Source organism: Natrix helvetica (assembly GCF_964273705.1).
Source record: "Natrix helvetica genome assembly, chromosome: 1".
Classification (NCBI taxonomy): Eukaryota; Metazoa; Chordata; class Lepidosauria; order Squamata; family Natricidae; genus Natrix; species Natrix helvetica.
In genome coordinates, this window is record NC_138548.1 from 92,812,748 (window position 1) to 92,836,733 (window position 23,986).

The window sequence follows — 23,986 nt, forward strand, 5'->3', positions numbered from 1 at the left end:
ATATTCATATCCAATTATTACTTATCATAGCAATACATATGTATACATTATTATCATTATCAATTATTTATTTAACTATATCTATTGTCACTAAATTTCACTAATTTTAACTAGTTTTAGATTATACCCTTTCCTCTATCAACCTGTATCTTTCCAGTAGCAAAACAATCTCATGTCTTCTGACATTTGTGGTATCAGTCCTCTAATCATCTCTTTAATTAAATTTGTATGGACTCCTCTTTGCAACTCTTTGCTTATTAAGTCTGTCTTATAATTTCGATACCCTTCTTCTATTTCCTTAATCAGCTTATCTTTAATTGTCAGTGGTGTTTTCAATGATGTTGCTAACAAAATTTCTCTCTTTAAATCCATAAATTATTTTATTTTTTCTTCTTCTGTATCTTGCCATGTGGGGTAGAGTTCCCTCCATTTAATACCTCTCTCCGTATTCCACTCTTTCCATTTTCAGACACAAACCAATCATCATAGATATCAGCAGATTTAATTTCTTTGTAGTCATTTTTCTCTTTAGTTTTAGGACTCTAACCTCCACTTTTTCCACTTGATAAACATCTCCAACTTCTTCATCATATTTTACTGTTAGATGCTCTAGATTTTCCAACTTCTTCTCCATCCTCTCAAATGTGTTTGATAATTTCTGAATTTCTAACAATATCTTTTGCAAATTTAAAGTTTCTTTCTGCTGTTGAGATTGTGCCATTATCTCCAGCTGACAAACACTGCTGCTCTGGCTTGGAAGGTTTTTACAAGATTAAGCATAAATTCATAATAAGGTCTTATTTTCATTTAGCAGTGTCATCTTTCCCTCTTTTGTTACAATTTTCTTTGTTGCTTTTTGTATCTTTTTTATTCCAAGTTAAAAAAAGTCAAATTCTTGAATGAAATAGAGAAGAAAAAGGGAAAAACACCCGCAGTAATGAAGAAGGAGAATTTTAGCCCATAGATTGCAAAAAATAATGAAAAAAGAAGAAGAAGAAAACTTAATCCATTTGGTTTAAAAAGCTTGCATAAATTCCATCCATGAAAATAACATTTAAAAAGTAAGATAACCCACTCTCCAAAACCATTCAAAGCTTAATTCCACTGCTTATTTCTTCTGTTCTCAAATTTAAATTAACTTTAAGTTTTTTATAGGGAGTCTCTTTTAAAACAGTAAAAATTCCTCACCAGCTGGAAACACTTTCTCTTTCCCTATCGTTCCATTTTGGACTTCATCAGCCTTGTGGCTGGACTTTTTGTCACTGGCTTGAAGAAATTCTCTTGGATCGATCAGGGACTTTGCGATGTCCCTGAGATCAGCAAGACATATTCTTCCTGTTCACCGTCTCTGCGGGACGGTTTAGGTCCGAGTGGACCACCCAGCGGCAAAAGTATCAGCTGCGGTCTCGGAGCATCGAGACCGCACATCCGTATCATTGCAACGTTTGCTCCTCCTCATTATAGTTTCTCTTACGTAGCCCACAGGGTGTCTTATGAAATGTAGCACACAGAATATGATTTACATTGCTTATAAGTATGTGTCATTGTAGGTGGTTCTTGACAGGTTATTCACAGTATTTCCAGTGATATCCAGAAAGGAAGATGTTTGATATAAATTAATGGCCTTCTTTCTCTTATAACAAAGATATCTACACAACAAAACCTACTTTCAAACAAAATATTCAAAGTAATTGTTATTTTGTCCTGCTTGGATTTCATGCTACCGTAGTAATAGTAGAACTCTGTGAGTCTCCCTTATTTATTTATATTTTTCTCATGTTTATGTAGTATATATTGGAGGTTGTGATCCTTTGACAGCTGTATGCAAGGAAATTTCATTTTAATGTATGTTGATTAGTGAACATTTAAAGGGACAATAAAGTTATTCTACGTCTAAGACTATTGAAATATTACTATAGCTGTATACAATTAAACCATGGCAAAAGAGCAGACCTATTAAGACAGGAAATATTAAATGGGGCACCATTTACATTTATTTGTCACACATATGTGTTCTTCGGGTATTCATAATTCTAAGTGTGCAACTAAAATAAACTTTTGGCTTTTGGCTTTACGTCCTCTAACCATCTTCCAATGATGAGGTGTCAGTTCTGAACAGGGGCTCTAACTACATTTATTCAGAGGTTCTAACTACATTCATTCAAGCATAGTTTACTAAATATAGGTCTAGAGATCCTTTGTATAGAAGTCTAAGCATGAATGTGTCCAGTTAAATGTAGTTTTATCATGGAGAAAATCTATGTGGTTGGTAGGAGTTCAGAACAACTTGTTGATACATAACCAATCAATCAGACAAATATATTTACAATTCTGTTCAAAATGAGCTGAGATGATCAGGTACAGAAGGAGAAGGGCAAGTACATTGGGATCATCCTTTTACTGTCACATTTTTAAATATGTAGTCGTTGTGTGTTCAGTCTCTTTAAACACATTCAAAAGCTCACACATGTCTTTTTCCATGTTATGTTATTATCTTACTGCCTTCAGTATTTGTTCCATTAAAACAATTGATTCATAAGATACAGAGGGATTTATTTTAATCAATACTTAACTCTCTAAACCCAACCTATATTACAGAGATCTTACTGTGGAGATAAAAACAAAGGGTAATCTTTAATTAGACCTGCTTAGTTCCTAGAAAAAAGTGGAATATGTCATCATTACAGTACTAATACTACTATTATTCCTTTTGCAAATTTTCTCATATCTTCAGTAGTTATTAAAAGCATTCAAATGCAATTCTATATTTGTAATGACTGTGACTAGGCTTAGTTCCAAATTGTTTTGTTTTATCCCATTAATACCCTTGCCAAATAATCATTAACTTTTTGCTTTTGTTAATTTTCTATATGGCTTTCTGTTTTTGTCCCTATTTGAAAGGTTATTTGAACTCTGTTAGTCTTTTAATAAATTGTACTTCACCTCTTTTTGGGTTATAAATACCATATATGTCCCTGTTTTATTGTACAATGCAACAATTAAATGATGCTTTCCTTTTCAGCATTCTGTGAAGAAGGATGCAGATATGGTGGGACATGTGTTGCCCCCAATACATGCACCTGTCCTTCTGGATTCACAGGAACTCATTGTGAAAAAGGTAATACTCTAATTTTCTGCAAATAATTTTCTCTGACTTCAAAATTGCAATTACATATCATTTATACTATTTCAGTTTTTTTAATTTACTTGCATCAAGGAAACTTATGCCCAAATTTAACATAAGGAATAATTTTCCACGTGTATGATGTAAATTTGTAGGAGCAGACTAGGTTTCCTAACTTGCAGAAGTGCGGGAGGAATACTGTGTGGTAGGAATACTGGATATTATAATGTCAAAATATCTGGTGTTGCAAAATTAGGGAATTAAATAGATAGATGCATGTTACTGCTCATTTTTTTATTGAAAGTAATTCAATGATAACCATCTAAATGCATATATTGTCAAAAAGGTTGACGAAAAATGGAGCCAATGTGACACAAAGTATTTTATATAAACTGATCATAAAAATTAATTAGAAGCAGTTGGATAGTATACTGTACAGGGTCATAGGGTACCAGGACAGCAAAGAAGAATGGAATAATGGCTATAAAGATCCTGGAATTGAATAATGGAATAAAGATCCTGGATAATCAAAGATTTTTCTGTATTTTGCAGAATACAAAGAAATTAATCTTCATCATGAAATGTGTTTGTACATTGCCTTATCGTAAGCCCAATATTCAAAAATCTCTATATACAAATGACAATGCACATCAAAGACCAACACTTGTGCAATAATTATAGAACAATCAACAGGCCTTCAGTAAAAATTAAATATTTCTAATTAGGTTCTAGTAAGAATTAGGCAACGAACTCATTGGAAAAATATATGAAAGAATAAAACTGAAACATCTGTCAATAGATGTATAAATTACTAATAATAAGAAAAGCCTTAATCAAACTGCATTTAATAAATCATAACTAACTGTTTGCCATCAGCACCCATTCCCAATTACTTAGTATTTTAATACTCTTGATATATCTAATAAATAGTAATTAAAACACCTGATGGTCACACATTAATAATAAAGGTAAATCAAGCTGAAATAGAAAATTAGGTGCACTCACAACAATTCAAATATTGGCTTGCATTTTCCAAAGCCACATAGGGATAAGACAGGCATAATTTCTTAACAATTTTTTTAAAAAAAACTAATGATACCCGACTAATGATAGGCCTCTTATCTCAAGCTCATTCATAATATTATTTTTTATTAGTTTATATTATAAAATACAAAAATACAAAAACAAAAAATAGAAAAAATAGGGGAAAGAAAAGGGAAGGAAAAAGTGCAGAAAAGAAAGGAAAAAGAAAGAAAAGGTGTTGACTTCCGACTCCCTCTGGTGCAGTAGAATAAGATAATAATATCAAATCTCAACTTTTACTTTTCCATAATAGTAAAACTAGCCCTTTCTATAACAACAAATCTATCTAATTGGAAAAGTCCAAAATCAAAGTTTCATTTTTTTCCTCAAGCACAAAATCCAAAAGCAGTTTCCAAGTAGAAACAAAAGTAGTTGTGTTTTTTCTTTAATCAAAGCAATCAAGTTAGCCATTTCTCCTAAAGCCAGCTGGTTCAGAATATTAAAAGAAGAATAAATATTTGATTTAAGCAGCTACTAACTTTGTAGATGGACTGTTTCCTGTTGTGTGCATAGGGAGGAGAGACATATTCAAAACATCCAAATCTATGATTTTGCAAACCTAGGGTTTGTAGTAAAAACATATCAACCAATCAGATACTCCTCTCTGCAAATTGACTAACTATAACTTGCTATAAAAAATATAAAATAAAGTCCTTGGACAAAGCAGCACATTTTCGTTGTGAAATAGCAACATACTTGAATAGAGACAACATGAGATGGTACAGCGCTGATTTTGATCCAAAATGCAGTATAGTTAGATAACACTTCCGCTTTGCAAATTGCATTGTAGATAGTCCTTCACTTACAACCACAATTGGGACTGGAATTTCTATGGTAAGTCCTTAGGGTTGTAAGTCAAGTGGGGCCTGATTTTACCACATTTTTTACAGCAGTGAAGTGATTCACTATGGTTGGTAATCAAACCACATCATCCAGGGCTGTCAAACTCCTGGTCCGTGGGCCAATGCATCACGCACTGGCCACAACGATGTCCAGCTTAGCGAAGGGTGAAAAAATCCTGATATGTCATGTGATGTCGCCATGACGATGTGAGTTTGACATTCCTGACATAGTCTTTAAACAATGCAACTGCCTCAATGGGCAACTCAGAAAACACTATGTGGTGCTGGATGTAGCTACAATATATGAGGGATTGTCTCTCTGCCATTCTTTCAACCTGTCCTGTAAGATTAGATAGAGTTAACATGCTTTGATCCCATCAACTAGGCAATGTCACTTCCACCATCCATTCCTGTTTTGTTACCAGATGTTTTTCTCTTTCTTTTGTTTTTCCAGTTTGCATACCAGCCAGTGTATTTGAAAAGACTGGTGGTTTTAGAAATATTATATATATTCTGAATCAATAGGGAGGGGAGGGAAGGAAGATAAGTTCTAAATAGTTTACACATAAATACTACAATACTGGAAGCTAATTAAAGCTGCTCTTTCTGCCCTGATTAGCTAAGAAATGATTAAATAGCATCTAGTGGCTCAACTGAGGGTTTTGAAGTAGATGGGTTGCAAAAAATGTGGCTCTGAGTTTCTTGATCTAAATAACAATTGTGGTAATATAGAGAATTTTAAAGGTTAACAAAATATTTTTGTAATTGGAGGAAATAAGGGAGGAAACATACATTGCATAATAGTAAGGGCTACAGTGCCTTGTAAACTACCACTACTCAAGGTATTTCACTGACAGATTAATACCATTGTTTGGAAGTGCCCTGAGTGGAAAATTCATTCTCAGTTTTATATTTTAGAAAGGGAAAGATGAGGGAAGTTTCAGAGGAAGATATGTATCAAAAAGATGCTTAGTGAATTTCTATGAAGAAAATACAGAAATTGTGCAAATAAGAACAATACATTATTCCCATGCAGAAGCAAATTATATTTCTTAAGATCTAAATACAGTGAATCCTGAAATAGTGGTGTTATAAGAGACACTTCTCTCCTTTTCTTCCCAATGTCTTAGTATCATTATTACTACAGTATATTATTAGTAATACTATTACTGATGTTACTAATGATTTCTTGGTCAGTTCAATTCAGTTCAGGTTCTTTTTGAGAAACAGGTTTATTGAGGATAGTGAATTTTAATACAGGTAGCCTTCGACTTACAACAGATCATGATCATTCAAAGTTACTGGAACAAGTGACTTATGACCATTCGTCACACTTACGACCATTGCAGCATTCCCTTGATCACGTGATCAAAATTTGGATGTTTTGCAACTGCTTCATATTTATGACGGTTGCAGTGTCCCACGGTCATATGATCAGCTTCTGTGATCTTCTGACAAGCAAAGTCAACGGGGAAGCCAGATTCACTTAACAACCATCTTACTAACTTAACAACTGTAGTGATTCACTTAACAGCTGTGGCAAGAAAGGTCATAAAATGGGACAAAGCTCATTTAATAAATGTTTTACTTTGCAACATAAATTTTGGGCTGAATTGTAGTCATAAGTTGAGAACTACCTGTAACTTACTCATTAGTTTTGCATGATGCTCCTCGATTAATGTCAGTGCAATTTGTTTGCCTGACATATGAAGTCAAGCAAGCAAGAGCTATATTATGAATGGGTGTTACATGATGCAAATTTAGGAATGAGCTTCCTAATCAAGGTGATTCAATTGGGTATATAGTTTTGGCACTACTGCTTCTACATTAGTTTCCCATTTGATCATCATGCAATCTATTATAAATCATTAATCAATGTATCAGTTTTTACTCTGCAGCCCTTTTTCTGGAATGTTTCAAGAGGCACGTTGGGAACTTTGACTTACAGTTCTGTCTTTCATGGTTTGTGTTATTCAGTCAGGTACTTTTGACTCAGTTGATTGAAGGATAAGGCTTAAATTAATTATGTGGTCCTTTACTGCCACTCTCAGTTATAGCAATGCATCTTTGACCAAATTAGCCAGCTACATACTAAGAATAAAAACTGACTTTTTAAAATAACCAGCTTTAATAAAATAATAAAAAACAAGAGACTATTTTTCCTCCACTACTCCAAATTATGGCTAGAAAAGGTCCAATCATCTGTTATTTTATACAAAGGTATTAGTAGTGGCTGAAATCATCTGTTTTCAGTGTCATCTAGTATTTGCTATACTGTGTTTAAAAATATCCTTTCCAGTAACTCAGGGCTATTCTCTGTGCATTATTTGCAACAGTAGACTATCTATGGCAGGCCTGTCAAACTGGCAGCCCACATCACGTCTAGGCCATGCCCACTCCAGTTCTGCAAAGGCAAAAAACATCATGATACGTCATGTTATATCACATGACATGATCTCGTTTGACACCCATGATATAGGGGTTTTCCTACTAATTACCTGAAGGTGTTTTACTCTTCAGAAAAAGTGTAAAATAAACTTGTAGCAGTGACATGCGGTCAGGGGAGGCAAGGGAGGCAGAGCCTCACCTCTCTTCATGAAATAATAGTATATAATATAATATAATATATATATATATATATATATATATATATATATATATATATATATATATATATATATATATATATATATATATATATATATATATATATATATATAATATAATAATATTATACATCCGTCCGGCCGCACGCAGGAGCTGCGGAGGGCGGTTTCCGGATGACGAAGGCACAAAAGCGACTGTCGACTGTCGCTTTTGTGCCTTCGTCATCCGGAAACGCCGACATTCTGCCGGGCGCGCATGGACGGAGGTAGGCAGAATGGCGCCGATCCGGCGGGCGAGCGACCGAGGATCGGGCTGCCTCGCTCGCTCTTTCATCCGCCCGGATCGCGGAGCCGGGCACGCACAGACGGAGATAGGCAGAATGGCGCCGATCCGATCCAGCACGCACGGAGGTAGCCACAGCGACACCGAGGCGATCCGGGCGGACGAAAGAGCGAGCGAGGCAGCCCGATCCTCGGTCACTCGCCCGCCGGATCGGATTGGCGCCATTCTGCCTACCTCCGTCCATGCGCACCCGGGAGCTGCGGAGGGCGGAGGCAGAAATGTCGGCGTTTCCGGATGACATCATCTGGGAGCGCCGACAACATCAGCATGGACGGAGGTAGCCACAGCGACACCGAGGTGATCCAGGCGGACGAAAGAGCGAGCGAGGCAGCCTGATCCTCAGATGCTCGCCCGCCGGATCGGATCGGCGCCATTCTGCCTATCTCTGTCCGTGCACGCCCGGGAGCTGCGGAGGGCAGAGGCAGAAATGTGTGCCTCCAGCACACATGGTCCCATTCCCCGCCTTCCTGATGACGTCACCGGCCTCACCAGCCATTAACCTCACAGCACGTCACTGACTTGTAGCAATTAAAAATTACCACCCAGTGGCTGCTTATTATTTATTTATTATTTATTATTTATTTATTAATTGAATTTATAGACCGCCCCCTCTCCCCAAAGGGACTCGGGGCGGTGCACAGACAGAATTGCTAAAAAACCATATACACAATAAGAAAATATTAGAAACCCCTTAAAAACAAATTAAATATGGAGTCTGTACAATATAGTAAAAATTAAGAACAGCTTAAAAGTTAACCCCCGAAAATTTAAAATACCGGCCAGGAGGATTGGAGATTAAAACTACGATTGGGCCAGGCCAGCTAATTGGAACAGGTGGGTCTTGAGTTTCTTGCAGAAGGAGCGGAGATCGGGGTAGTTCTAATGTCGGGGGGGAAGGTCATTCCAGAGGGTCGGGCCCATCACAGAGAAGGCCCTACTCCTGGGCGTCGCCCGCTGGCATTGCTTAGTGGACGGCACCCGGAGGAGTCCCTCTCTGTGAGAGCGAATTGGTCGCAGGGATGTGTGGGGTAGGATGCGATCCTGCAGATAACTAGGTCCTGTACCATGGAGCGCTTTAAAGGTAATAGTCAACACCTTGAAATGCACCCGAAAAACCACAGGTAGCCAGTGCAGCTCGCGCAGGAGAGGTGTTATATGGGAGTACCTGGTACTTCCCATAATTGCCCGCGCGGCCGCATTCTGGACCAGCTGCAGCCTTCGGGTGCATCTCAAGGGGAGCCCCATGTAGAGAGCATTGCAATAGTCCAGGCGGGACATCACAAGCGCGTGAGTGACTGTTTGAAGGGTGTCCCGGTCCAATAGGGGACGCAATTGGTGCACCAGGCAAACCTGGTGGAACGCCCCCCTTGCCACGGCTGTCACATGGTCATCCATCGACAGCCGGGCATCCAGGAGGATGCCCAAATTGCACGCCCGATCCACGGGATCCAGTTGTTCGCCCCCAATGGCCAGTGATGGAACCCACTGGTTGAACCGGGGTGCCGGTAACCACAGCCACTCCATCCTGGAGGTGTTGAGTTTGAGTCTGTTGCTTCCCATCCAGACCCGTACGGCCTCCAGGCACCGGGACATCACTTCGACGGCATCGTTGGGGTGGTTCGGGGTGGATTTTATTTTGTAGGATGACGAGTTTGGGATTTATGAAAGATACAGAAGTAATAAAAATTAGGCTGAATGGGAATTTAGTGGTTGCTTAACACTCATGTTTTATTTATTTATTTTTGTTATGAATGGGATACAAAATGAAATGTTATTGGATTTAAAAGTCAATTGTGCCATGCTCTTAGGAGAAAAATTTGCCAGAGGAAATTGTAATTTAGTGGAATTAATAGAACACTAAACTTAACTTAGGCTTGTGTTTTGGTACAGTGCCAAAGAAAGTTTACTGAATGTAAGGGAATTGTGAGAAAATTTTGTGTCATAAAATATAGGTATATTTACTTTCTTATGGTTTTCTCTAAAATGCGACATCATTGGGCATTTTATATAGACATAACAAGTTCTACTTTTGTGGTGGATTGGAGGACCTGTAGTCTTGCTCCTTGATAAAGAGCACAGAAAAACAGAACCAGCCAATTCCAAATCCATGGTTATTTTTAAGGCCTCTCCTTTGTTGTTGTCATCAATTTTTCAACAGCAAATACATTCCCTATCATCCCTTTTAGCATCCTATATTCTTTAGGTTTTATTGTGGCTTCAGTAGCTCCATCTATTTCTAGCCAATTAAAGATTAAGTGACAAAACTGAAAATGTCAAGGTATCTAATAGATAACTAGCTTTTACTATGCGACAACATCACTGAAGGCAAAGTATGCTATTAATTTTTCTCCACATTTGTTCTGAATGCATGCGGCAGGGCTGACATTTTGATATATGGTATAGTTATGGTTTTAGCACAGCAAAAAATGATGTTGGCCTTTCTCTCTTGTTTGCCATTTCTCTGTCTGTCTCACACACAATCCTTCCCACATTCAGGTGCCATTCTAATCCATGTAGTTCTCAATTTGAAGAAAAAACAAAGACCTTCCCCTGGAGACATTTGACTTGGACTAGACTAATTGATAGTTCCTTAGTATACTTCATTTTAGGCCACTCCAATAGGAGTCATCGATACACTGAAAACTGTACTCTTTATTGAATTAATATAAAATAAGTATATAAACAAAAAATATTTCCCTCCAATTTTTTAAAGCAGCAAACTCTGAAAAAGTTAAGATGCTCTGCTACTCCTTATTTATTGACATATTTATAATAATTATTATTCCAAGGTTGAGACTTTTGTAAAACAAAAACATTTCAAAACAAAGAAGTCATATTGGATTTTAAGCATAAATATTGTAATATTTTACTTGATAATTCTCTTACCTATTATGCCTTTCTGCCACATTGCAGTCTACTGAATATATAAAGAGCTGCTATTGTTCACTAGCCATCAATTCAATGTTTGTAAGAGACACATATACTGTATTATAGGATAACCAGTTCAAGTCTAATTATGAAATATTTGAAAAGCATCTTGGATATATAATCAGGAGATTTGTGTAGGAGGAAGTGTTCAGGATGCAAATTAAATCAAGACTATTTCATTCCTTTAAACTCTGAGTTAGAAACTAAATGGCCTTTTAGATCTGAGACTGGAAAATTAATTATATGCACCAGAACTGTTCCTTAAGACATAATGGAGACAGGTGTGAGTTGACCACCACTATAAAAGGTTAGTGGAACTATAAAGCTTTTATGTGGAAATAAATATAAATCTTTATTTGCGTCTCTGAAGTTTGAACAAAATTGAAGCCTACTAAAGTCCCTCAGGCAAAATGAAACAAATAACACTCCAAGAAAAAAGAGAATTCAAATATTAATTTGATATTATTCTTATGCAATAAGGAAAGAATCCACATTGATTCCTCGCCTAGCCAGCTCATTAATACTACTGTTTTCCTTGTATACATTTAGAATTTAATCCAATAGAGCTCAGTGGGCTTATTCCAGGAAATTCAATGTAGCTTTAATGTTTACTATTACTTAAGTGCAGCAATTATTCCTTTCAGTGTAAATTATCTATTAAATAAATTGTGTGTCACAGAATATAGCATAGATGGAAGAGCTTTCATGTGAAAGAGTGAAATTTTCTTTTTTTATTTGGTGTTTCTGAATTGCTCGTCTTTTATCTCCATCAGTCTGCTCTTTAGGAATGATACTCATCTGTCTTTTGAATGAGACATAAAATAAAGGCCCTAAACACTTATGTTTCAATGGAACTTAGATCCAATTCCAGCTTTGGTAATTACTTTGCTTGACTTTCCTTGCAGTTTCAGTGTTCACTTCTTGACTTAAAGTGTTGTATATTGCTACTGGCACACAAAGTGATTGAAACAATTTTACCCTGGGAGTATCTGCATTTTAGCCATTGGTAGAAAAAAAATTGGCTCATATCTACTTACAGTAATTTGATAGGAGAGTTATTCTGCTAAACTCTATATGAAATATTGTCTCCCCTGTTCTCCATCATTTCAGATTCTAGGACACCAATCAATGTATTTACATGAAGGCAAACTCTGAATGTTAGAAAAAAATAATAACAGTGGGACAATGTCAGGTTAGATGGTGAACTCCTTGTTCTTGGATACATTCAAATGGAGGCTGGATAGCAGTCTTTGGGGGATATTTTAATTTGGATACACTAAGCAGTTTGTTGACCTAAATGACACCTTCTCTTTTCATCAAAGTAAAAAGATCTTTTTGGTCCTCATAAACAGATAACTTGGTACTGCCTTTTAAAATTAAGTCATATCATAGTATCCATAGGATTGATTAGCTATAGCGGTGTTGGCCAACCTTTTCGGTATCGAGTGCCAAAACTAGAGTGCGCGCATACACATGGGCATGCCGGAAACCAAAAGAGCAGCTCCCTAGGGCATGTGGGCATGAGCACTGGAAACTGGAAGAGCACCTGCCCAGCAGCTGTTCATGTGCGGGAAGGCCAGAAGCTGGAAGAGCTGTTCTCTGGCGTGCATGGTCACCTGGTTCTGGTTTCTGGCGCTCCCTTGCACATATGAAGACCAGATGGCCAGTGCACATGCACACTCCAGAACCTGGAAGAGCAACAGTTGATGTCTGGTGTGCCCAGAGAGATAGATCTGTGTGCCACTTCCAGCACACAGCACACATGCCATAGGTTCATCATCACAGAGCTATAGGATAGAGAAGAATAACCACGGAAATTTAATTTTGAATGTATGTCTTCTACTCCTCCTTTAAATCTCCAAGTTTTATACACACAAAATCTTGTTGTGAATGATTGCCCTTGGTGAAGATTTGGTTATTAGATTGCTACTGGAACTGGCCTACTTAAAATCCCCTTTGACTACAAGTAGTTGTTCAAAGTCACTTAAAAACTGAAGGAACAGTCAGACTTTGGATGAGGAGAATTGTTCTGTTGTAAGTCTCTACTGCATTAGAGATACAATTGGGGAAAAAACAAGAAATAACATTTTGCACAATTAGAGCAATACAATGACTGAATTTATTGCCTTTTATTTTTCATATTCATAACTTCTTGATAAAAAAATATACCGGTAGTTGATTTTTCTGTTGATATTTTTTTTTATCATCAAATGAGATATGAGAGTGCTGTGCTACAAATTACCTATCAATGGTTTGGGCATTTTTCCTCCTGCTTTAATGGGGAAGAAATTTTTTTTTTTAAAAAAACCCATGTAGATTAAAACTGGCAATTGCAAACCACTTCTAGAATACTGCCAAGAAAACTGCATGGATGCACTTATCAAGAGTTGAACTCAGTTTGATGGCAGCTTTATTATCTTTATGGAATTGAGTAGTTCATGGACATATTTACAAAGGAATAGTTCTCACTGAACTCAGTAGCTAGTACCGAGTTTTAGCAGAATTGTCTGCTAATAAGAAATGACATTGGGTTCTGCATTCTTTATTCTTTGAACATATAAGAAAAAAATAGAATGAAAAATAGAAAGAATTGTTCTTGGTATGTTCTCAAAGGTATTTTAAAAGAGGCAACTGGAGTGTTTTTTACAGTTTTTTGTTCAAGAAGAACAAAATGTTTCATTTCTCATCCAAGATGTTATGATGGTGCGGTGGGGTGTGGGGAAGGGAAAGATAGGTAATGACAGTTGAGACTGGATGATGTTGATGGGGTTTACACCAGGTGGTAGTAGAGGAATCGAAGGATTGTATTTCTTTGCAGTCATCTGGTCGTTAGCACTCTCCCTGAGAGCTCTTGAGGCCACTTGGGGGGGTTTGCCTTTGGCATATGACTTGCTCAACTGTGGCATGGATTACTGAGAATCTCCACAGAAATTTGAACATTCTGTTTTCGCTACAATTACAAGGATTAAAGAATGCAACAATAATGTCATCTTAATAAAGAGTGTCCACCACCGAGAATGGTGAATTGAAATAATTTGAAAAGTTATATGGAGTAAAATGTTAAAATGTGGAATAAATATTTCACATTTGTATGGGATAATTTCGTGCATATTCTTTTGGAAAACCTCTGTAACATGGATTATATGTAACATTTGCATTTATTCTAAGAATCTCTACCTGTTTGTTATTTCTTAATTAAAATAATTATTTTTTCTATTATCCCGGAATTATATAACCAATAAAAGTTAGGGCTACTCATAGTAATCAAATGATCCTTCAGGAGGTTACTCTTATTTTATGCTAGGCTGCATTCCCAGAAAACCTCACATAAAATATATCCACATAAAATGAGGCACTGAGCCAGTGGGACAAAGGGGGGGGGGAGGCAGTAGGATTATGGTGTCAATTAGCATAAACAGTGCTTATACCTTTTTACACCCTTATTAAACACTTAAACACTGCATGACTCAAACATGTTTTCTATCTTGTGTCTCTCTTCTGGGCCCAGTGAAATTATTTTCTTCTTGTTTTCTACAGTTGGGTTTCTAATGCATGTGGTTATCATGGCAAAAAAGAGGTAGAATAAATCATGATACTATGGATTTTATACAATTTTGTTAATTGTGAGTGGTAGATTTGCTCAGATCGAATGCTCATCCTAGGGCTGTGTTTCCTTTACTAGTTTTGGTGCAACATTTATTAGAGATATCCTTTACTTTTCATTTTGTGGAAGATGGTTGGACAATATTTTGATAGTTATTTTTACCCCATAGTGACAATAGTAGCTACATGATATTTGTGTTCTAAGTACAGAAGTAACCGAGAGACAGGGTACATAACTACAACAGCACAACATGATGGTAAATACATAAGTGAGGGCAGAAGTATTTTTAGCAAGAAAATGTTCAAAAGGCAGGAGGATGTCTTTTATCATTTCCAGATAGCTCAAGATGATTATGCTAACAAAATGAAATAATAGTGGTGTATGTGTGTGTGTGTGTGTGTGTGTGTGTGTTTGTGTGTTTGTGTTTTTTGGAAGATTTTCATGGGTACAGGTATGCAGGTCTTGGCGTATTCGGGTCTTTTCCATGTAAGATTGAGAGTATCTTGGTAACGTTTCGATGTTTCGACTCTTTGCTCGCACAAGCACGAAGCCGAAGGCACCAGCCTGAAGATGGCAAGTGGGACCTTGTCGAAACATCACCAAGATATTCTCAATCTTACACGGGAAAAGACTCGAATACGCCATATATATATATATATATATATATATATATATGTATGTATGTATGTATGTATGTATGTATGTATGTATGTATGTATGTATATATTTGTGTTGTATTTGTGCTGATAAAATAAAGGGAGACTAGTATAGATCCATTTTGAGCTATTTAGCTCTCATCAGCTAGCCATACCCTTACAGGGATTCGAAGTCTCCCTTTATTTTATCAGCACAAATACAACACAAATATATAAAGGCAACATTAAAAATAAAAATATGGTTTTCTGCCTGGATGGTTTTCTGTGATGAGCCAAAAGGACAGAAAGAGGGAGGAGTGAGCTCCCTCCCATATTTGGGCATACCAGGGGTTGTAACACAAACACACACACACACACACACACACACACACACACACACACACATATATATATATATATATATATATATATATATATTGTATTTGTACTGATAAATAAATAAAGGGAGACTAGTATAGATCTATTTCGAGTTAATTAGCTCTCATCAGCTAGCCATACCCTTACTGGGATTTGAACCTGTGCTGTTATATGTCTCAGGCAGGAGTCTTAGCCACTAAGCCACAGGATCGCCTCCTTATCAGTTGAGCCAGGGAAATAAGTATATATTTGTGTTACAACCCCTGGTATGCCTAAATATGGGAGGAAGGTCACTACTCCCTCTTTCTGTCCTTCGGCTTCATCACAGAAGACCATGCAGGCAGAAAACCATATTTTTATTTTTAATGTTGCCTTTTATATTTGTGTTGTATTTGTACTGATAAATAAATAAAGGGAGACTAGTATAGATCTATTTCGAGCTAATTAGCTCTCATCAGCTAGCCATACCCTTACTGGGATTTGAATATATATGCTGGTTTTGTTGTATTCGGGTCTTTTCCCGTGTAAGGTTGTAACCTTACACGGGAAAAGACCCGAATACAACAAAACCAGCATACCTACACCCAAATATATATATTTGTTTTCGTAGATTTTCACGGGTGTAGGTATGCTGGTTTTGTTGTATTCGGGTCTTTTCCCGTGTAAATATATATTTGTGTTACAACCCCTGGTATGACTAAATATGGGAGGAAGGTCACTACTCCCTCTTTCTGTCCTTCGGCTTATCACAGATGACCATGCAGGCAGAAAACCATATTTTTATTTTTAATGTTGCCTTTTTATATTCGTGTTATATTTTCACTGATAAATAAATAAAGGGAGACTAGTATAGATCTATTTCGAGCTAATTAGCTCTCATCAGCTAGCCATACCCTTACTGGGATTTGAACCCGGGCTGTGTATGTATGTATGTATGCATGCATGCATGCATACATACATACATACATACATACATACATACATACATACATACATACATACATATATATATATATATATATATATATATATATATATGGTGGGGGTGGGTGTAGTGCTTGTGTTGTTTCAATAAGTGGATTGATTGGCTGTGTGGCTGTATCATGATTGGTAGATTGGTGCTGATTGGTGCTGGCTGTGTGTCCGTTGTTGTTTTGTGCTGCAATGGCCTGGGTGGTGGGTGGGGCTCGTTTGTTGACTAAGGCTGGTTTCCAGATGTCTGGCAGGCAGGAGGCATCGTCATGTTCATTCATGTTGTGGGAGTGTTTCTCTATTTCAATAGCTTCCATAATTATTCTCTTGTTGAAGTGTTCAGTTTTGGAGATTAATTTGATTCCTTCAAAATTAATTTCATATCCTGTAGCTTTAAGGAGCTGGAAAAGGGAGGAAGTTTTTTCCTTTTTTCTTACTGCGTTCTTGTGTTTATTTATTTATTTATTTATTTATTTATTTATTTATTTATTTATTTATTTATTTATTTCTTGGATTTCTAAACCGCCCCCTCTCCCAAAAAGGGACTCGGGGCGGTGTACAGTCAAATGCAGATAAAAATACAATAATATAAAACAATTAAATACATTTGGATGGAGGAGATAAGGCTGTACAAGAAATAAATATACTATAAAAACCCTAAAAACATCCCCAATTAAAATACCCAAACCCAATTAAAATATATCCCCGGGAGGTAAAACTAAGAGAGTGCCAGGCCAGCTGATTGAAATAGGTGAGTCTTTAATTTTTGACGGAAGGAACGGAGGTCGGTGGTAGTTCGAATATCAGGGGGGAGGTCATTCCAGAGGGTTGGGCCCATCACAGAGAAGGACCTACTCCTAGGTGTCGCCCGCTGGCATTGCCTAGCGGACGGCACCAGGAGGAGTCCCTCCCTGTGTGAGCGGATAGGTCGCAGGGACGTGTGTGGTAGGATGCGATCCTGCAGATAACTAGGTCCTATGCCATGGAGCGCTTTAAAGATGGTAATCAATACCTTGAAACGCACCCGAAAGGCCACAGGTAGCCAGTGCAGCTCGCGCAGGAGAGGTGTTACGTGGGAGTAACGTGTACTCCCCATGACAACCCGCGCTGCTGCGTTCTGAACTAGCTGCAGTCTCCGGATGCGTCCCAAGGGAAGCCCCATGTAGAGGGCATTGCAGTAGTCCAGGCGAGACGTCACCAGCGCATGAGTGACCGTGCGCAGGGCACTCCGGTCCAGTAGGGGGCGCAATTGGCGCACCAGGCGAACCTGGTGGAACGCCCCCCTTGCCACGGCTGCCAAATGGTCCTCCATTGACAGCCGGGCATCAAGGAGGACGCCCAAATTGCGCGCCCGCTCCACAGGGGACAGTTGTTCGCCCCCTATGGCCAGCGATGGTGTCAGCTGGCTGAACCGAGGTGCCGGTACCCACAGCCACTCGGTCTTGGAGGGGTTGAGTTTGAGTCTGTTGTCCCCCATCCAGACCCCGACGGCTTCCAAACACCGGGACATCACTTCGACAGCCTCGTTGGGGTGGTTTGGGGTTGAAATGTACAGCTGAGTGTCATCAGCGTACAGGTGGTACTCAACCCCTGTTCTGTGATGCATGCATTTATTCTCCTGCTCGTTTGTCCTATGTATGTTTCAGGGCAAATTTTGCATGGTATTTTGTAGACGCCTTGTATCTTTGGGGTTTCTTAAAATGTTGGCCATTTTTTTGTCAGTCATTGAAGGCTGTCTTGAAATTGTGTTGAGTTGTGATGTCACTTACATACTTACTTAAGTTCATATGCGAGTAAACGCAGGTGAGCAAATACTTTTGGCAATATAGTGTGTGTGTGTGTGTGTGTGTATAAATTTGCATATAGTAAGGGAAATCTGTACTTTTCATAATAAACCCACCATGTAGTATATCTGTGATACTCTGAGGTAATAACCCTTATTCATAGAAAGGAATAGAAGGAACCTTTGTAATATTGTGGGTGGATATTTATTCTCCGAGGTTGTGGAATGGTTTTTGAGTGTTTTGTTATTAGGCTAGATAACATCTTCAGCAGAATTTAGGAGATGTCAGTGTTCTGCTTATACATGTCAGTAGATCTTGAGTGGTCAGTAGATCTTGTGATGATAATGTCATATCATGTGAGGGTCACATATTCTTGTGATGGGTCAGGTGTGGGTTTTATCAAGTGAGGACTTTGTGGGTCACATAAACTGAGGGTCTTGTGACAGGGAGGTCATGACAGGAGAGGTTCATTGGGAGATCAAGTGGTGGTTTAGGGGGTTGCATGGGTTGGTTGAGCTGTCACTGATTGGATTTGTAGTTGATTTGAACTCTAAGGGGTTTTTACGCTAGTTGTAGGTTGATGTGTCTATTGATGGAATTGCTTGTGGAATATCAGGCTTCGATAAACTCGTGAGTGTGGTGGGTGGTAGTGTGGCCAATGATTCTTGTATTGCTCCAATCGGATTGATGTTATTCAGTGTCAGGGTGAGTAGAGATTAGGAATTTGGGAACATATTTGACTGCCAGCTGGAGTTTGTGGATCCTGCTTTTTAATTGAAATCATTGTGGCAAAGCATTATCCTTTGCTGAAACTATCAGCCATTTCCATTTCCCACCATTTCATTTCTATATTAATCTATTTGGTTAGATTATGAAAAGGTAGTTTCAGTGTTCATTAAAAGAGATGGGGGCAATTAAAAGTGAAGGAAACAATATTTTAGCTTTCATATAAACAGGGCTATTTTTGAAACTGGCTCAAAAAATTGAATGCAGCACCATAGCAATGTGATGCAAACTCAAGGCTTCTGATACATGTATTGTGACATCACTCACATATACCAAAGGAGTTGTGAAGGTTGTGTCAAAATAGCACGAAACTGTTTTTGTTGTTTTGCTTCATTTTATTTATTTTTTATTTTTTACAAAAATGCTGGGTCTTATGGATGCCTTGGCATACAAGGCAAAATGTCACAGGAGCTAGAGGTTTAGATTCATCCAACACATTCAAACAATAATTATTCTCTAGAATTCTATAGAAATGGCTTGAAATGTTGTAAAATGTAAAGCAAATGGTTGAGGCTGCATTATTTTTGCATCCTGCTGCATTAAAAAACGTCAGAAGTCATCACTTTTTGTCTGGATCTTTGTACTCTTTCTTTTTCTCATTTTTTAAATTTTTTTCCCTTATTTGTTTCTCTTATAATAAAACATAATAAAATGTGTAGCAATAATAATAATTGTTCTTTATGTCAGTTATTTCCTGAAACAGTTTTGTGAATGCCTGCATTCTTTGAGGTGAGGATGATGCTACCAGAGGAAAGGAGCTTCTTAGTAAAAACAGTAAAATGCTTAGTAAAATGCTCAAGTGGAGGTTCTTAGTGGATAACAACCCATTGTGTGAAGGTGGAGAGACACAGAGCCCTGTGCATCTGTGGGTATAGTAGCTATTATCAGAAATATGTACCATTAATGACTTATTTTTGGTCAACAACAAAGCCAAGATGGTGGCTTCATTCTGGCAGTTTAAAGTTTTATCTCAACAGAAGAAAGAGGAGGAGGAGGAGAAATAGTAGTAGTAATAGTAGAAGTAAGGTAAAGGTTCCCCTCGCACATATGTGCTAGTTGTTCCTGACTCTAGGGGGTGGTGCTCATCTCTTTTTCAAAGTCGAAGAGCCAGCAGTGTCCAAAGACGTCTCCGTAGTCAGGTGGCTGGCATGACTAAACACCAAAGGCACACAGAACGCTGTTACTTTCCCACAAAGGTGGTTCCCACTTTTCTACTTGCATTTTTACATGCTTTCAAACTGTTAGGTTGGCAGAAGTTGGGACAAGTAGCGGGAGTGTTATGTCTTAGCCTCGGAGACGTGGCTCCATCTCCAAGTCTCGCCATTGGTTGAGGCACGCGCGCGGCAAGAGCAAGAAGTTACTGCACAGTGATTGGCTACCCGTGGGACAGCCTGCATATAAATTGCTGTCAAGTGGGAAGTGTTCAAGCTTGTTGGTTCTGGAGTTGCTGTTGCATTAGCTGTTGTAATAAAGCCTTGTTATTCGAGTCATTGCCTTGCCTCAGTCATTGCCAGCCCTTCAAACTTCATAGGGAGCTCACTCCATTATGCAGTGCTAGGGATTCAAGCCCAGCGTCTTAACCACTGAATCATCACATCCCTAATAGTAGAATAGTATTATTAGTCTTTTTTTCTGGAATATTCCTCTAACTAAGCAAACTATGGCAGTCAGATTTTCATAAGCTTTTGTTTTATTCTGTGCTAAAGGTTGTCCAAATTTCAAAAAATTCTATCCTTTCTCTTTTTCAAGATGCTTTTGTGTTTCTTTTGCTGTGGTTTTTAACTGCTTTATTGATGGTGAATAATATTATTAGTGCTGTTATTGTCTGCTTTATTGTCCCTCATCATTTTGTAGCTTTCCTAGATGACGGTGTTTGTAGATCTGAAAAAGCCCAATGAAAAGGACATGTCCCCATGCATACACCCTTCACCCCATGCCAAGACCTGAAGACCAGCTGGCTGGTGGGAGGTGCACACGTATGCACAATGGAGCTGGGTAACAGCTGACATGCCCACAGAGAAGGCTCTGCGTGCCACCTGTGGCATGCATGCCATAGGTTCGTCATCTTGGCTATAGACATATCTGTCAGTGACTCAAGGAACATTTTCCCATATAGTGAAATAAATAAACAATAGTAGGAGTGCAAATATCTGCATGGGTTTGCATTTCAAAATTGCTTTCTTCTGAGATTACAAAATAAGACCTGTTGACTTTCTACTTTATGGACAGAACTTTTTATATCATGCATGTGAATCTCTGCAATAAATGAATGGAGAAGCTTCTGTGCTTATTCCAGTGCTCTGAACAAATGCCTTTCGGTTACCCTGACAACATTTCAAAAAACCATTTTTGCATGACGATAAACTATATTTGTAAAATGTAATACCTACACTTTAGGGGTATAAGAATATGTCTCGTCTAAGCAATAAGTGGTCCTCCCTCCTGCAAAGGATTATATGTATTATAGGATATGAGATTGACAGAATCATATATGACTCAGTCCCTATCACTACTATCATTGTAAGTCAATGTGTTAGATCTTCAACACCAGCATACTTTTCTGCATCAATTTGATTTCTATTGAATGAAATTCAAAGGAATTATTAGTTACTATTATTGTAAATGTTTCTTTTTTTTTCTAGCGGAGCAAATGAAAAAAATTTCCAGCCATTTGGTCAAATGTCCTTGAGTCAGTTGAACTATTTCCACCCAATTTCGTTTTTGAAATATCTTATATGTGTTTGTTGTTGATATTTTGCTAATTTGGATTGCATAATTTGATAGTTTTTGAATTAACACTTCTGCTTTGTTTTGTTTTGTCTAATGAAGCAAAAAAAAGAGGGGGGGGAGCAGCTAAACAGAATGAAGCTTTGTTCTGTGTAGATAGAGATACACAAAACTGTTTAGCATATGGTGTTATTTTAAATAAGGCACTTGATTTGCCAAATAAATCTTTGTTTATTGTTGCATGTTTACATAAGCCGCCAAGAACACTTAATGAAGAATTTTCAAAAGACAGACATTTTAATACCCATGTCAAGTCTCTCTTATTAATGTTCCAACTGGCATTTTGGCAGTTCCAATGGCCATGTGATAAATTGCTTTGTATGGATTTTTATTGCTTAATGAAAAACTCTTATTTAGAAATTGAACCTCTGGTGTGTTTTTCAGCCTAAATAAAGAACTCAATTGTTTGGTTAGATTATTAAACAAAAATAAATGCCAGCATATAATCTCTTGTTTTACCCCATCATTTGTTTTATCAAGATATGACATTAATTTCATATATATGTATGCTGTTGTTTGGTTTAGCAACTTTATCCAAAACTAAAAAGTGTTTTAAAAATCTGAGGCATTTTCTTTTTTTTCATTTCCATTTTCATATGTGATACTCATCTCAGAATCTTCCAAAGTCTTCAATCAATAATAGTGGATATCAATTTTTATTTATAAAATTTATAGATCTTCTAATAATCACAATTTTCACTTACAAAATGTTATAATATACATCTGGAATTAAGTTATTCCTGTTTTTCCATTTGGTAGTTCCTCTTTTCTTTTTCTCCAAGAAAAAGTAATCTTGGTTATACACATTCAAGTGACACTTTCTGCCATTAAAAAATCAACTTCAATTTAAAATCCTAACTATGTAAAAATCTATGTTAACTATATAAGTAGAATATGAAAAAACCCTATAATTCAAAGGTCTATAACAGTTACACTATACATTAAATCAGCCTCCATATTTGTAAGAAGCAAAAAGTACAATATTTCTTAAACTGTTATATCTTATTTCTCCAGATATCAAGATCCATATACAGCTGCTAATGTATGCAAATGGGGGTAAATGATTTAAAGTTATTAAGTGCTGTTTTATAACTTTATATGCATCTTTTATTGATGCATATATTATGGATATATGATAATTTTAAATAGCTATATATTCACATTTATGTTTTTATGTGTTTAACGTAGGGGTTATAGGCTGTGTATGTGTGTCTGAGCTTTCAAAATTAATAAATGATTAATAAATAAAGCAAATAAAAATGTAAAAATGTAGCAGGGTTCATATTTGAATGCAGCAGGGAGGCATAGCATTGTCCTATGAAGTGTGGCTACTTATGTAAGAATGATGAGACTACTACAAATGTCTCTGCAATAGTGTCTCCGCAGAAGCATATGTTGTGCTACTTTTGTGAATCCAGTGTCACAGGGACATTGAAGATACATTTTGGGAACTTGAAGGGCTGGTTTTTGAAATTTAGATTATATACGTTCTAAAGGTAGGGGTGGGGGTAATTAAATACAATTGGAGATAGAGTTCAGCTGGGACCCGTAAGGTAATTCTTCTATTGGCTCGGTTTCAAATAATTTGAGTGCTGCCAGTACATAGTGCTGAAGTCTTGTTCTTATGAGCTCCTCTATGCATTTTCAGCCACATAGTGCCCTATGGGCTTTCCTACTGCCCATAGAATGAAGAACTACCTCCAAGGGTTTGACAAGGAAGACCCTTGTTCAATGTATATTTTATTCATACATGTCTTATTCAACGGATTTTAAGGGATTGCAGTATATTAACAATTCAGCATTTTTAAAAATTGTATATCTACCAGCAGAAAATAATGTGCTACCTTAGGTGAAAGCTCACCTTATTATCTACATTCAATATAATCAGAATAGTTGATCCATCTGGCAAAGGAAAAGGCTTGACATATAAATTAAATAATTAAATTGGATTAAAGATGGAAATCCTCAAAATAATTAAAAAAATATATTCACACAAACACAAATACACAAACAATTATAACAGAATAACAAAATAACAGCATTGGAAGGATCTTGCAGGTCTTCTAGTCCAGCCCCCTGCTCAGGCAGGAAATCATACACCACTTCAGACAAAT

The 23,986-nt window shown here is 37.3% G+C and overlaps 1 protein-coding gene across 3 annotated transcripts in view; it reads left to right on the plus strand.

Annotated features, from left to right (window-relative positions):
- The window catches only part of NELL1 (neural EGFL like 1), a 609,773-nt gene that overhangs the window by 517,413 nt on the left and 68,374 nt on the right, over positions 1–23,986 (plus strand). For all 3 annotated transcript variants that reach the window (XM_081938833.1, XM_081938832.1, XM_081938834.1), the window contains exon 15: positions 3,023–3,118. In XM_081938833.1, the coding sequence (XP_081794959.1) occupies positions 3,023–3,118 (96 nt within the window). The remainder of the gene's footprint in view (positions 1–3,022; positions 3,119–23,986) is intronic.